Source organism: Cupressus sempervirens, chromosome 5 (genome assembly GCF_028749045.1).
Source record: "Cupressus sempervirens isolate cs-2001-9-10 chromosome 5, ASM2874904v1, whole genome shotgun sequence".
NCBI classification, from domain to species: domain Eukaryota; kingdom Viridiplantae; phylum Streptophyta; class Pinopsida; order Cupressales; family Cupressaceae; genus Cupressus; species Cupressus sempervirens.
This window is the reverse complement of record NC_143122.1, coordinates 558,078,261-558,092,919: the sequence shown is the minus strand read 5'-3', so window position 1 is coordinate 558,092,919 and position 14,659 is coordinate 558,078,261. Positions and strand designations below refer to the sequence as shown.

The 14,659-nt window shown below is 39.3% G+C and overlaps 1 protein-coding gene across 5 annotated transcripts in view; it reads right to left on the bottom strand.

Annotated features, from left to right (window-relative positions):
* LOC149557154 (Ran-binding protein in the microtubule-organising centre protein) overlaps positions 1-14,659 on the bottom strand; it is a 213,311-nt gene that overhangs the window by 128,897 nt on the left and 69,755 nt on the right. For all 5 annotated transcript variants that reach the window (XR_016364849.1, XR_016364848.1, XM_089831868.1 and 2 more), the window contains exons 4-5: positions 416-525; positions 97-232 (exon numbers count right to left, since the gene is read on the bottom strand). Coding sequence is in view for 3 of the 5 variants with exons in the window: in XM_089831868.1 (XP_089687994.1) it covers positions 97-232; positions 416-525 (246 nt within the window). In the remaining 2 variants the exon portion in view is untranslated. The remainder of the gene's footprint in view (positions 1-96; positions 233-415; positions 526-14,659) is intronic.

Below are 14,659 nucleotides of genomic sequence, written 5' to 3'. Positions count from 1 at the left end.
AGACTCATTGAGGCATCTCTGGGACAATCCATAATCTAAAATATCATGAATCATTGATATTTCAAAAGGAGTTACAAACCACAAATAATAACACACCTCATTAAATTGAGGAGCTTCATATAAAGACTCACGACGTGTTGCAGGAGGATCTCGTTCTTGTAAAAGTAATTCGTTGCTAACATGAGAAATTGAGGATATTGAATCTTGGCGGAAGTAATATGCATTGTGTATACTGCAATTGATTTTGGATATGGACAACAATCATTGAGTTTTATATAAACCATTTAAAACAAATGCATACACATGAATATTCTAAAAGAACAATTTGTTAAGTGATATCTACATTTTGTAAATTCAATTTTATTTTATTTTTTTAAAAAGACCAAAGCATGCTTGATGCAAAGCTAATACAGACCTTAATAAATATTTAAGTGTCTGGCAAAAGCATGGATCATATGCCCGTAAGTGTGCTTTCAATGTTGATACCATCAAGGCTGCTAACTCAAATCTCCTTTTCTCAGACCACTAAACAAAAGGGGGAAAAGACAGATTTTATCATTTCCAGAGTAAATTTTATAATCAGGATAAGCATGAAAACATAACCTTCAAAATATTTTTCCTCGGCACATGTTTCTGAGAAACAATCCACATTTGAATATTCTTATTCAAGAAAAAGTTAAAACACAGAACTGGCAAAACATCAAACAATTAATTTAACAAATTAAGGTGTAAACATAAGATAAACATGAATCTGGGAAATCATTAACCGATTGATTTGACAATGTTACAATATGATGAACAAAACGAGTATCAAGAAGAAAACTAAAATATTGGCCTTTGAAAGAAATTAACAAACCAAAAGTGTTAACGTAATAAGAATAAAGAATTCAAGTTTTGACCTATGTCGCAAGGTTGGTTTGGGTGCGTCTGTCAGTGGCTGTTGGGTGCGCACAAGGTGCAACCCCAGCACTGTAGGTGCACCAGGGTGCACACCTACATGCTCCTGTGCACCCAAAGTGTTGGGCACACACCCTAAAATAGCCCAATATGAGGCCTTCAAACACAAAAGCATTTCATTTGTACCTCTTATTTCAGTCTCAATAGATTTTATCTCCATCTTGGCAAAATTTTGAAGGGAGGTTATTGTATTCAAAGAAGATCGAGAGTGGAATGTCAAGTAGCTTCCACAAAGGAGATTTTAATATTTAAGGTATGAATTTAAACCCTATTCTTTAGTCTTTTGTAATAGCCTGCCTTGTTCTGCTATTTTAATGTCTATTTCTTCCACTGGAATTTGGTCAAACGATTGGCTTGCAACTAATTTTTTTTAATAGTTTCAGCTTGATGTTGATTAAGGGTTTCTCAAGATTGTTTGTGATTCATATAAGATGCAGATAGGAGGCAACCATAAAACCATATGCAGCTAATAACAATGACCATTTATTTATTTCTTATTTCTAGATTATCAGAAAGTTACAACTACCATAACAATCATATCTTCTCATTAAACTCAACACATTATATCAATTATAGAGTTCAATGGTGGTCCATACCAATTGCAGCAACAGCCGAGTTAATAGTTCTGAGGTTGCTACAGTAACTCGCAGCTACAGTGATCCGGACTGCGACAGTAACTTGCTGCTACAGTCCCGCGCTACAGTGATTCGGCCGCTACAGTAACTCGCTGCTACAGTGTTTCGGCTGCTACAGTACCACGCTACAGTGATTCGGCTACTACAGGAACTTGCTGCTACAGTACCCTGCTACAGTGATTCGGCTGCTACAGGAACTTTGCTGCTACAGTACCGAGCTACAGTGATTCGGCTGCTACAGTACCGTGCTACAGTGATTTGGCTGCTACAGGAACTTGCTGCTACCATGTTGAATCCCAAGACCATATCTTTCAATGGCGTCAAGATTTCCAGCTTGAAGCGGTTTCGTCCTTCAAACTATTGAGACATAATCTCCAGAAAATTTCCCAATTTCTTTTATATTTCCAAGCATGAATAAATGAGAGCTATCCTCTTTCTTTTAATCTCTTCCTCACTTGCTCCACGCTTCCGTCTTGCCAATGTGGGATAATACATGAGTTTTAATATTACTTCTTTTTTTCCTTTTACAAAGTCCATATATGTACTCAAAGGGGGACTCTTGATTTTTTATATTGTGACTTTATGAAACATTATAATATTTAATTTAAATAGTCACTTTACCGTTGTAACTTCAAACATTAAAATAATATACCAAATAAACTCGAAAACCCACATATAACAGCTCATCAAAAAGAGCACAACAAAACGCATCTCATCCTATCACTAAAAATTGAAGGCACTGCATCCCCCTATTGGCTTACTAAAAATAGCAAGTCTTTTCGAAAACCCAACAAACGAACTCCGTTCGGCCTATAATTAAATTTGACTAGGCCAAATAACCTCAGGATCCCTTTTGAAGTTCTAGTTAGCCCTCAGGACCATACAAGAATGGGCTAACGACAACATACCTCCAAACTGGCTAAGTGGGGGACATTACATCTTTTGATGATTATTTCAAGTTTTTGATGGACTCTTTCAAGGTTGTGAAAAAAAAAATTAGTATTTTTTTTCATTGTTTATAAATTGCAGCAATGGCCATTCGAAGTTCAATGAGAGGGGAGGGAAGTCAAAAATTCAAAGTTGATAAAGCATCTCCCTTATGGAGACATACCACAAGAATTTCACAGCTTCCTAGAGGTGGAGGATTTATTTGGAAGTGTAATTTTTGTAATGCACAATATAATAGCTCTTATTACTTAATGAAACTTCATTTTATGTGTCTTAGTGGTAAAGGGATTAATATGTATGAGGGCCCAAATAAGAAGGGGTTGTCTATTGTACAAATAGCAGGATTTATACAAGAACAAGATGTTGACAAATTAATTGCAAAACGAAAACAAAGTGGTTATAGTTCTGGAAAGAAAAAAAACAATGACATTACACTCTCAAACAGTTGCGGCCTCCAAACATCCCTTCTCGCCTATGCCCTCTACCGAAAATGAAGATGAAGAACTATAGATCCTCACCTACAAGAGAGGTCTATTGAAGAGGGCATTTATAATGGAGGCAAGAGAAATTGCTGAAGAAAAATTTGCATGTCACCTCTATGTCAATGCTCTTCCATTTGATTTGGTGAGATCACCACATTGATGGGACATGGTGTTAGTAATAAATAGCCAACCTCCTGGTTTCAAATGTCATGGGTACAAAAAGATGCATACCACCTTATTGCAAAAAGGGAGGAAGGCTGTAGTGGCCCAACTAAAACCAATTAGAGATTCTTGGACTGAAACAGGTGTATCTATTGTTTACAAAGGAGAAAGGCCAACTGCTGATGTGGTTGCCTGTGTAACATGGAGTTGGGAGATCAGCTTCCTTGTCCTCATGAAAGGATGTAATATCCCCCCAGTAATGGATGTTAATATTAAGTCATAGTAGAATTGAAATATAAAATTTATAAAAAGTAATAAATAAATAATAAATAATGATAATTAGTATTAAATAATTTTATTTATATTAATAGTAAATACAAGTAATATTTCAATGAATAAAGACTAGTTCATCAATCAATAACAATGATATTATTAATCAATATTCATGATCAATGTAATATTAATGAAATCAGTAATATTTTAATTAATAATCATTATTAAGCTACGATATAATATTAAAGAAATTAATCACAAAAAAATTGATAGTCAACTACTATTGATAATGCAATGATCCCAAAGGGAACCGCATACTTACTAATAAATTGAAAATAAAAGACTAAGTGTTATTGCAGCAGTCAAATATGGCGGGATTATCATATATGCAATGGTTATCGAACACAAGGGTCACACCTATGACAAGTGTCAAGAAGAAGAATTCATTATCTCCACAATAGATAGTGACAAAGAACATTATCAACTTCCATTCCTTGCAATAATGGAGTGTGGCTATATATTGAGGATCCCGCCATTTTCTGTCAACCAAAATAGGAAGGTGGAGGAGAAACGTGGGTCTGCAGATCGCTTGTTGCAGTGACGGTCATATGATTTGTGGTTTAGATACCTGCAATTCTCTCTGAGCTTGTAACACAATAGTTTTCTCTTGGATGGAAATAGAGAAAGTGCAAGCTATGTTCAATGAGAGACTGCACCAGCGATGTTGAGGGCATTTCAGTGTAAAATATGTCCTTAGGATCGTATGTAGAGAATAATCTACTATAGTATGATTTGGAGTGACCATGTTGACTCCACATACCAATCACTGATTCTAAATAAAGGATTAAGAGTACAATGATAGTTAAGTCTAATCGACGCTAATAAGATTACTAGCCAATTATAGGTTCATAAGATGTGCCCTTTGAATGTAACCTATCATTTCCATCAATGAGATATAAGTAATCATTCAATCCTGCTATAGCCAGGAGGGCATAGGAGAATCAATAATGAAAAGGAATAAATAATAAAGGGAACTAATATTGATCAAGTAGTAGACCTCGATTGATCTGAAGGATCATTGTAGATAATACAAAATCTCTATCAATATAATATTGATCAAGTACTAGACCTAGATTGATCTGAAGGATCATTGCAGATGATACAGAATCTGTATCAATTACTTATTAAGATAAAAGCTATGTCGGCCTGAAACATATCTATCTATCTATCTATATATATATATATAGACGTGTGCGTGTGACATATATGTAAACAACTAAGTTATCATAATTAACTTATAATGCAAGAAAATTATATATTGAATCTATTTTTATTTAGAATAGGGATATATATATATATATATATATATATATATATATATCCTTTCATAATAATAATTAAAATTATATGGTTATATGTTTGTAATACAAAGGAATTAAATGTTTATATCATATTCCTTAATCCCTTGCTATAGCCACGATGGTGTTGTGTAGGGAGAGGAAAAGTAAAACCAGAGAATATACTGTTACCAAGCACCCTACGACAAGTAAACCCACACTATTCTTATGGTTGAGTTTAGGAGAGAAGTAACAAATTAGGCTTAAATATGTAATCTAATCTACCCAATACATTATGAACTATTCATTGAGTTCTTAGTTGAATCGATTTGGTTTCATAATGAAGTGTGTTAAAGATTGAGAATTAATAGCCTCCTAGTTGGGGACATTACAAGTGTTATCAAAGTATAATCGTACTATCTGGTGAGGGAAAGCTATGCAACCATATGAAAGAAATAAAAAAAAGAATGTATAATTAGCCAATGAAATGAGGGCATTCATGGAGCAGGAAATAATCAGGATTAAACTTACCTAAACAAATTAATTAAGGTTCAGATCAAATAGCAATCATTAAGTCCTTTGATAAGTGTGATTATCTACCTGCCTCAATAGATAAGATAAATTTATTAATGTCCAACAAGAGACGAAAAGGGTGTAAGGGACTGAAAAGTATACAACAGGACCACAACCAGCTTGAGGAGCACCAAACAATGTCTACACAAAGAACGTATGTAATGTCCCCATTTGGGACATTAGACGATTTAAAGGTATGTTCCTATAATATTAAAATTACTATGAGAGTGAATAAAAAGGGGCAATTTAATATTATAAGGTGGGCTAAAGGTGACAAGGAGGGATAAGGCAAAAAGACAGGAAGGAAATTGAAGGGCCACAGCTGTGAGGATTAAAAGGAGAAGAGATTCATTCATTTGGGATGCTTGGTTTATGATTCAGATTTCAGTTTCTCTTGCGAGAGTTATTCAGAAAGCTTCAGCTTTCAGCCAATGTAAGGGCGTAGCCCCTCGTGCCAGTAGGCAGTGGATGCAAACTCATTGTCCGTGGAGACATCATGTCAGTCTCTCGCGTGTGCTTACAAGTTCTTTTCTTAGTGTGCCAATCTGACTGTTAAATTGTGTTTAAGATTGGACCTTGAATACTGCTTATTGTATTGCTGTTGAATAATGCAATAACACGCTTTAAGGACTTCTATGAGAACTTACTGGTTTTATATTGTTGGTTGTAATGCAATTTCATATGTTTATGTTCTGAATGTTATCTTGAGGAAGAAAATCAGGTCAATATCAATTTGGGATAGTTCAATGTAACAAAAAAGTAAAAGAACAAAACCAGAACAAGAAAAAGCTAGATACTTCTCACGGGCGAGAAGTAGTCAAAAACCAGGGGATGAGGCCCGGGGCGAGGATGGGCCCTAGACTGTCTCAGAGAACCGTTGGAGATAGGGTGATGTTGTCAAGTCAACCCTCTGCAAGGTCTCACAAACCTGGTATGACCCAAGAAAAGGCAAAGATACTGCTTAAGCCCCCAAGCAGGAGACCTAGGAGTGAAGAAGGGAGTGATGAGTTGGTCTGTAGTATGTCTTGATGAAAACTGAAGTTGTAGAGTGTGATCACAAAGTTGCATGGCTTCTTGAAGATAGAGGGCAAGACATCGTTGGTCGGTATACCTAAAGAATGAAGAGAGGGACTTGCACTCTCTAAACATCAATAAAACCTTCCTCTAATCTCATAGTAGATGAGGCAATAGGAAAATAAAGTGCGTCTCTAACTCCGTTTCCTTGAGAGGGCAAAGTCATCAAATCTTGTCCTCTCTATCGATGTGGTGTTTGGTCTGTATACATAACTGGTGGGAGGCCACCCTAAAAGACCCCAAGGAGATGTGGAGGGCATGAGTCCAACTACGAGTGAGGTACCACAGGTGCATGATAACCCTGTCATGGATATCAATGTAATACTCAACATAGAAGACCATCCTCAGGCAAAGCCCCCCTAAAGGGTTACTCCATATTGTACTAATGTATTGTCTATAAATATTGGTCCTAACATGCTCGTCCAACTCCTACTAAGAAGGAAGGTGGGTGGCGGAATTCAAAGAGAACTAAAAGGGGGAAACGGTCCATCGTGATCCCAATTGAGCCAAGATGAGCAAAGGCCTAGACAAACTAATAGTGAGCCCTATCGACGAGGTCAGAACCTTCCACCACCTTGGAAAAATAATAAGCTAGGTAAGAATATCTGTGACATCTCTCTATGGAATCTGTGAAGCCCCGAAGCCAATGTAGGAACTAGACCAAGTCGAAGAAGATCCCAAGCCTGAAAGGATGAACCCCAAACTCAACCAAGATGAAACTGTGAAGAGTGGACCAATGACATTTGATGATATCCCGAAGGAGAGACTAGACTCTCTCGATTGAAGCTCAACCAAACTCCAAAAGAGATGGCCCCCACACAACGGAGCCATAGAGAATGGCTAGTCTAGGTTCTAAAAAAGGAGTCCAAGAGGGGCATCTTGGTTGTGGTATCCTAGAAGTGCTCTGTGAACCACTATTCTCAAGCATAGCTGGGGAACCAAGAGCTTTATTTACCCAGGGCTACATGACCGGTCTCAAGCTAAAGTGAGGTCCACAAAACTAAACCCCCAGATAAGTATAGGAGGAAGTGATCTCAACCTCCTTGCCCTAAAAGTACAAATGGAGATGCGAGGTCTTTAAGCAATTTAAGACCATCACTAGGGTCTTGCCAAGGCTTACGACTAACTATCGTGAATCACAAAGCAAGGGCAACCCATCAAGAAGTAATTGTAGCCCCTCTGGAGAAGATGCTAAGAGAACCACATCATCAACAATGTGTAAGATGGAGATCAAAACTTAATGCAAGTAAGAATCATCACCTGGGAGTAAGAAGTCCTACAGGATAGTATCCAACTCATCAATATAGATACCAAAGAGAGTAGAGGAGAGAGGGCAGCCCTACTTAACCCCAATGGTGTTTTGAATAAGATCTGAAGATCCTAGTGGAGTCCTAAACCTACCCACCACACTCTTATATAACATCATGATAGTTGTCAAAAGGATCTCAGATATCCTAGTGTCCTTTTATCTTTGAAAGAGGATCGCTCGGGGAATAAACTCAAAGGCTTTGCGAAAGTCTACGAAGCAACAATAGACTTTCACCAAGCAGTGTCCAATCTCCTCAATGACAGCCCGCAAAGTCACGATATGACCCATGGTCTAAAAATCTGTACGGAATCCAGCCTGCCCCCAGGCCCGAAAATGTTGGCGGGCAAGCTCCTTAGATAAGATAGTGGTCAACATGGTGGTGTAGAGTTTGGAAAATGTGTGCCCAGCCATGATGGTCCCATAGTTGCCAAAGTCCGAGACCATATTGGCCTTATAGTTAAATAAATAGTGTGTCACAACCAAGAGTCAAGAAAGGTAGTACAAACAACTCTGTTGAGGAGCACTATAAGAATATAGACCAGAATTGTAATGTCAAGTTTGAAGAACTCCACTTGGAACCCTTCCTCATCAGTTGTCCTGCTACTATTCATGAATCTAATTGCCTCACTAATGCTGGAGAAGGTGAAGAGGAGGCAACAAAGCTGGTGGGTGAGGTGTAGAGGGGCTTGCCCAAGAATCTCATAAAGAGCGGTGACATGAGAGACAAGGGAGTTGTGGTCCAAGGTGGAGGGGGCAGGGGGTAGCGAGGGAACAGGGTGTGCCAGAAGAGCTTCGGGGAATGCACAAGAGATGCACAAAGGGATCTACACTAAAACAAGTACAACATCCACTTCTTGTGACGAAGAAGGGGGCGGCAGTAGAGCCTCAACTAGGCGAAAGAAGTAGAGCGGTTGGAGAAGGTTGCGCAAACCAAGTGGTGAAAGAAGGACTTGCAATCCTGGTCAAACCACTGGTTCATGGGGCAAGTAGTCTTGCGCTTGGGTTGTGGAGAAGGGAGGAGATGCAGTGGGGGAAGGAGGGCAAATCCTCACATAGCGATTGCCAGTAAATCCAACATGGAGGGACTATCTCCCGAATCAATGGAGGAATCCTAGGTGATGAGAAACCTAAAGTAGTGGACGAAAAGGTCGTATTCACTTTGTAATGTTCCCATCATAAAATAAATAAATTATTAAAACCTTTGTTTATGGGCCGATTGATTTAGTATATGTCGGACCCAATTTATTTTAATTGTTATGGTAGGTGTTAGTCGTGTCCACTATCGTCACTTAGTTTCTCCCTTGACGAAGTATTTATCTCCGTGAGGTTGAGCTGTTTAGGTATGCGATTCAAATTATTTTATTGTACTACAAATTTCTGTTGGAATTTTGTATTGTTCTCCATTTCGGAAGTGGGAGACCTTCCCTATTTGGCTATTCGAGTTTCGGTGGGATTCAACCCTCACCCTATTCTGAACCTGTATGACTTTGCTTTGATCTGGCAAGTTTGAGCACCATATATAGAAATTCTTGATGCATTTCGGTGCATTTCTTGCAAACATTCTCTATGTCTAATAAATTATTATTATTGGCGGAATCGATACGATTGCAAATATATGTAATTGTGCACTTAAGTATTGGCAAACTCGTGGCATGAAGCTAACTCTGTGCACAACTTGCAGACCATACATCTACTCTTTTCTACATTGTACACCCCTCCTACCATCTTTACCCTCATCGTACGGCATATCAATCTCACTGCACTAGCCCCAACACTTGTCTTCCTACCGTATGAGCCACCATACAAGCATCTCATTCATTGAGACACATGTTGTACAACCAATTTTGACTACCCATATGACCACTCTTGACTACCGTACGATCATCTAGTAGACACCATACCAACTAACTTCACCATTACCATGTGGCCTATTTCCACTATTGACGATGCATCCTTTACCTTCACTACTATGTACTGCCTATCTTGCACATCCTCCACTGTACAACACACATAATTGGCCACTTGAGCAATCAAAAATCTGCCCTCCAATTCCTCACCTTTAGACGTATTTGTCTCCTGGAAGATCAAGAACATTACAGTGGTATTAGAGCGAGTGATCCTACCAGCCTATTGACAATGAATGAAAGTTTATAGCCAGAAACTAAGGAAAACCCACTCAGTTGATAGAATGGAAGATCAAGAACCCACTCCTGCTTAAGTCATGGTATTACTAAGAGATCTTCCGCAGAATCAAGCACAGATCAATAACACTCAATGACTTATGCAAGAAACTCTCCGAAAACTGGCAAAAAATAAGATATTTGGTGAACAAAATGGCCACGCTGCCAATTTAGTCTCAGGAAAGGCAAATCCTTAAGTGGCACGCTCTTGACCTTCCATGCCAACTTTCCCTCCACGTATGGAGGTACTGAATGAAGAAAGGCAACCAACCTTTGAGGAAGCTCAAGCACAGTTTAAAGAGGACTGGAAGAATGCAAACATGGAAGAAGATATATCCTACAAAAATTACGCAAAATTCAAAATGCGATATTCTAGAGGCAAAAATCGAGGATGTTTTAACAATGATCTCAGAAGTAAATTGAGTAAAGTGAATCTGTCGCAATTTGATGGATCCGGATCCATGTCTACCCAAGCATGGGTAATGAAGGTCGACACCTACTTCCAACTCAACCCAATGCCAAAAGAGGAAGCCATTAAATTTGCAGCACTCCACTTGGAGGGAGTTGCACATGAATGGTGGCATCATGGCACCATTATGCTAGGACATGACCAAGTAAATACTTATGCAGAATTAACTAAAAGACTGATAGATCAATTTGATGGTAAAGACCCGGAAGTTAATTTTAAAGAACTAGCACAGTTAAGGTAAACAGGATCGGTCGACCAGTACATCATAGAATTCCAGAAACTCTTTGTTCTGGTTACAAACATTTTTGAAAAGAGACCGATAGTACTATTCATGGATGGGTTGACAAAACCACTGAGGGGCTGGGTAAAGAGTTTCAATCCTGCCACCCTCTCGGAGGCTATCAAAAAGGCGCATGTATGGCAACATCATCAACATCGTCCTCTCGAGGTTACTCCCACTCCAAACCACCATTGGTTCCAAGAGACAAAGATAAAAATCTCTACTGAAGAAGCCTCCGTTGGACGAAGCTACCAAACATGAACTCCAAAGGAAGAAATTATGTTTCACCTATAAGGAGTCGTGGGAACCTAGGCAGAAATACTTCGAAAAAGGGAAAATACACTACATCGAAGTTGAATCTAATGATGAAAACAATCAAGAAAATCTATCTCCAGAGGGAAGTCACCAACAAGACTCCAAGATGTTCAACCTAAACCATACAGAGAAGATAGCCACATTGGTACGATGCGGAGGAACCATTGCCCTGGCCGAAAGCCCGAGATGTACAGTATTTCAGGTATGGGGAACCCTCCAAGGACAGAGGGTCATTGTAATGCTTGATAGCAGAGCCACACTATATTTTATAAACTCATCTTTGGTGAAACGTAGAGGTCTACCTATGGAGGCACGCATAGGATTCCAAGTCAAGGTCATTGGAGGAATACTCTTACTGTGCTCACACCTTGTTCCCCAATTCAGTATCACCATGATTAATCACATAGCGACGAAGCATTTATAGTAGACCTGGATGATATGGAAGTCATTCTTGGCATACAATGGATGGAGTCGCTGGATGAATACGCACAGAGCTTCAGAAGGATGGACTTCACTTTTGTTGTTGATGGAAACAAGGTTGTTCTCAGAGGAATGGCCAATGAGGGGCCAAAGGAAGTTTCCACTCAATGGATGAAGGTCATTTTCCGGCATGATGACATTATGTGGGCTGCACATTGCTTCGTATTGACAAAACCAATAAAGGGGCAACGGGTGTATTAGGATGATGAGCTATAGGATTAGGATGATGAGCTATAGGCCATCTTGAATACACATGATAGAGTTTTTGCATACATTCCTCCTGGGATACCTCCCCATCATGATTTCGAGCACACCATCGAATTGGAAGCCGACGCCAAACCAGTTATCACTACACCGTACTGCCATCCTAGAAAATTTAAATATGAAATTGAGAAGACAATCCAAGAACTTCTCGAGAAGAGATGAGTTCATCCCAACTCTAACCCTTTTGCATCATTGATGGTGTTGGTGAAAAAGAAGGATGAGAAGTTACGCATGTGTGTGGACTACCGTGCGTTAAACAAGAAAACAATCAAAAATAGATACCCTAATCCCAAGATCGATGAATTGTTGAATAAGTTGCATGGCGCAATTTATCTATCTAAAATAGATCTTCATTCTGAATACCATCAGATCCGCATGCGAGAAGATGTGGAGAAGGTGGCTTTTTGTTGTCACTACAGGCATTAAGAGTTCTTGGTCATGCCATTCGGATTAACGAATGCACCGGCTACTTTTCAGTCCAGCATGAATCACATCTTCAACAAACAATTGCATAAGTACTTGTTGGTGCTCTTTGATGATATCCTTATTTATAGTAAAACATGGGAAGAACACTTGAGGAATGTGGATGAGGTCCTCGGGATCATGGAGGCAAACTCCTTGTTCGCCAAGCAATCCAAGTCTAAATTTCGAATGACAAAGATATTATACTTAGGACATGTTGTCAGTAAATTTGGAGTACAGGTCCACTGGGAGAAGATTCAGGCTATCCTTGATTGGCCTCTGCCAAAATCACTCTCAGAGTTGCAAGGTTCCCTTGGGTTGTGCAATTACTCCTAAGGATTTGTGAAGGGTTTCTCTCAACTCAGTGCTCCACTAATAGATCTAGCTAAGAAGGGCTCCTTCCAATGGAATGAAGAGAGGTAATACACTTTTGACAAGTTAACAGAGGCCATGAGTACTTGCTCGGTTCTTGCCTTACCTAACTTCACTCAACCATTCATTCTAGAGTGTGATGCGTCCGTAGAGGACATTGGCGTTGTACTGATGCAGGAAAGGCACCCTATAGCGTAGGAGAGTCGAAAACTTACACAAGTTGAGCGTCTATATTCTATCTATGACAATGAGATGTTGGCCATTGTGCATGCCCTGACCAAGTTTTGGCAATATCTAGTAGGTGTCAAGTTCGTTTTCCATACCGATCATAATAGCTTGAGATATGTTCTGAAGCAGCAAGATCTAAACGAGAGGCAACAAAAATGGGTAAGTAAGATTCAGGTTTTTGATTTTTACATTGAATATGTGAAAGGAAAGAATAATGTCGTAATGGATGCTCTGTCAAGAAAACTCGCCATCTATTTATTATCTCAAATTTCAGCAAATTGGAAAGCACACTTACTGGTGGAATACTCTTAAAAAACATTTGTATGTAAGTTAATGGATGGCAACACTCAGGATGATAGGTATAAGGTAGTTGATCTACTACAAGGATCGGATATATTTAGTGGCTGAGTCCAAATCGAAGCAGAGAATCTTGAAGAAAATGCATGCCTTACTATTGGCAGGACACCCTGGATTTCTCAAGACATTAGACAGCTCAAGGAAAGGTTCTCATGGAAGGGACTTAAAGAAGATGTCTTACAATACATGTGGGAATGTGCAATATGCCAGCAAAACAAATCCTAACACACCTTACCCATTGGATTATTACAACCCTTGCCGATTCTGGAACAAAAGTGGGAGAGCATCTCTATGGATTTCATCACTAGACTTCCAAAGCTAAATGGAAGAGATTATATCTTCGTGGAAGTTGACCGGTTGACAAAGTACGCACACTTCTTTGCCATCCCCTTAGATTTCTAGGTCGCATAGGTGGCCGACTTATTTTTTGGAGAAGCTTTCCGATTGCACGGGTTACCACAAAACATTGTTAGTGACAAGGCTAATCGACTTCTCAATACCTTCTAGACAAAATTATTTCAATTCGCGGGTATAGAATTATTGCCAAGTACCAACTACCACCCCTAGACCGATGAACAAACAAAGATTGTGAACAAATGGTTGGAAGGTTATCTGCAAAACTATGTTTCAGCACAACAAGGGGCATGGATTAAATAGCTGCATCTCTATAATATACTATTATAATACAATGTGCCACACGTCAATCGAAATGGCTCCCTTCAAAGCACTTTAAGGGTATGAGCCCCTTCAATTTGTGGACATGATTTTGGGGGACAGCCGAGCATCGAAACCAAAAGATTGGCTATAGAAAGAGCAAGACATTCTGAGGTTCTTGAAGGAAATTTTGCAAAGGGCATAGAATCAACAAAAGATCTATGCCGACAGACATCGGATTGAGAGAAGTTTTGAGGTAAGCAAACTAGTCTATCTCAAACTTCAGCCATACAGGCAATCATCGTTGAAGGCAAAGGGAAAAGACAAACTGAGGCTGCATTTTTACCGTTCCTACCATGTAACTCGCGGCATCGATGAAGTTCCCTATGAACTTGAACTATTGGAGGGAAATCGCATCCACAATGTCTTTCATGTATCCTGCCTGAAGAAAGTCGTGGCACAAAACATCACAGTAACTACAAATCTTCCACCGCTCAATGAAGAAGGGAAACTGGTGTTGGAACTAGACGAAATCATCGATGTTTGGGAAAAGACACTGCGGAACCGTACCATCAAGGAATACTAGGTACAATGGAAGCACTTGCCGCTCAACGATGCCCACTTGGGAGGGTGAACACATTCTCGAGCATCCAACGTTGCGTTTGCTTGAGGACAAGCAAACCTTGGGACGAGAGGACTGTAATGTTCCCGTCATAAAATAAATAAATTATTAAAACCTTTGTTTGTGGGCTGATTGATTTAGTTTATCTCGGACCCATTTTTATTTAATTGTTTTGGTACGTGTTTGTCATGCCTCCAATCGGCGCTTAGTGTCTCCCTCGACAGGG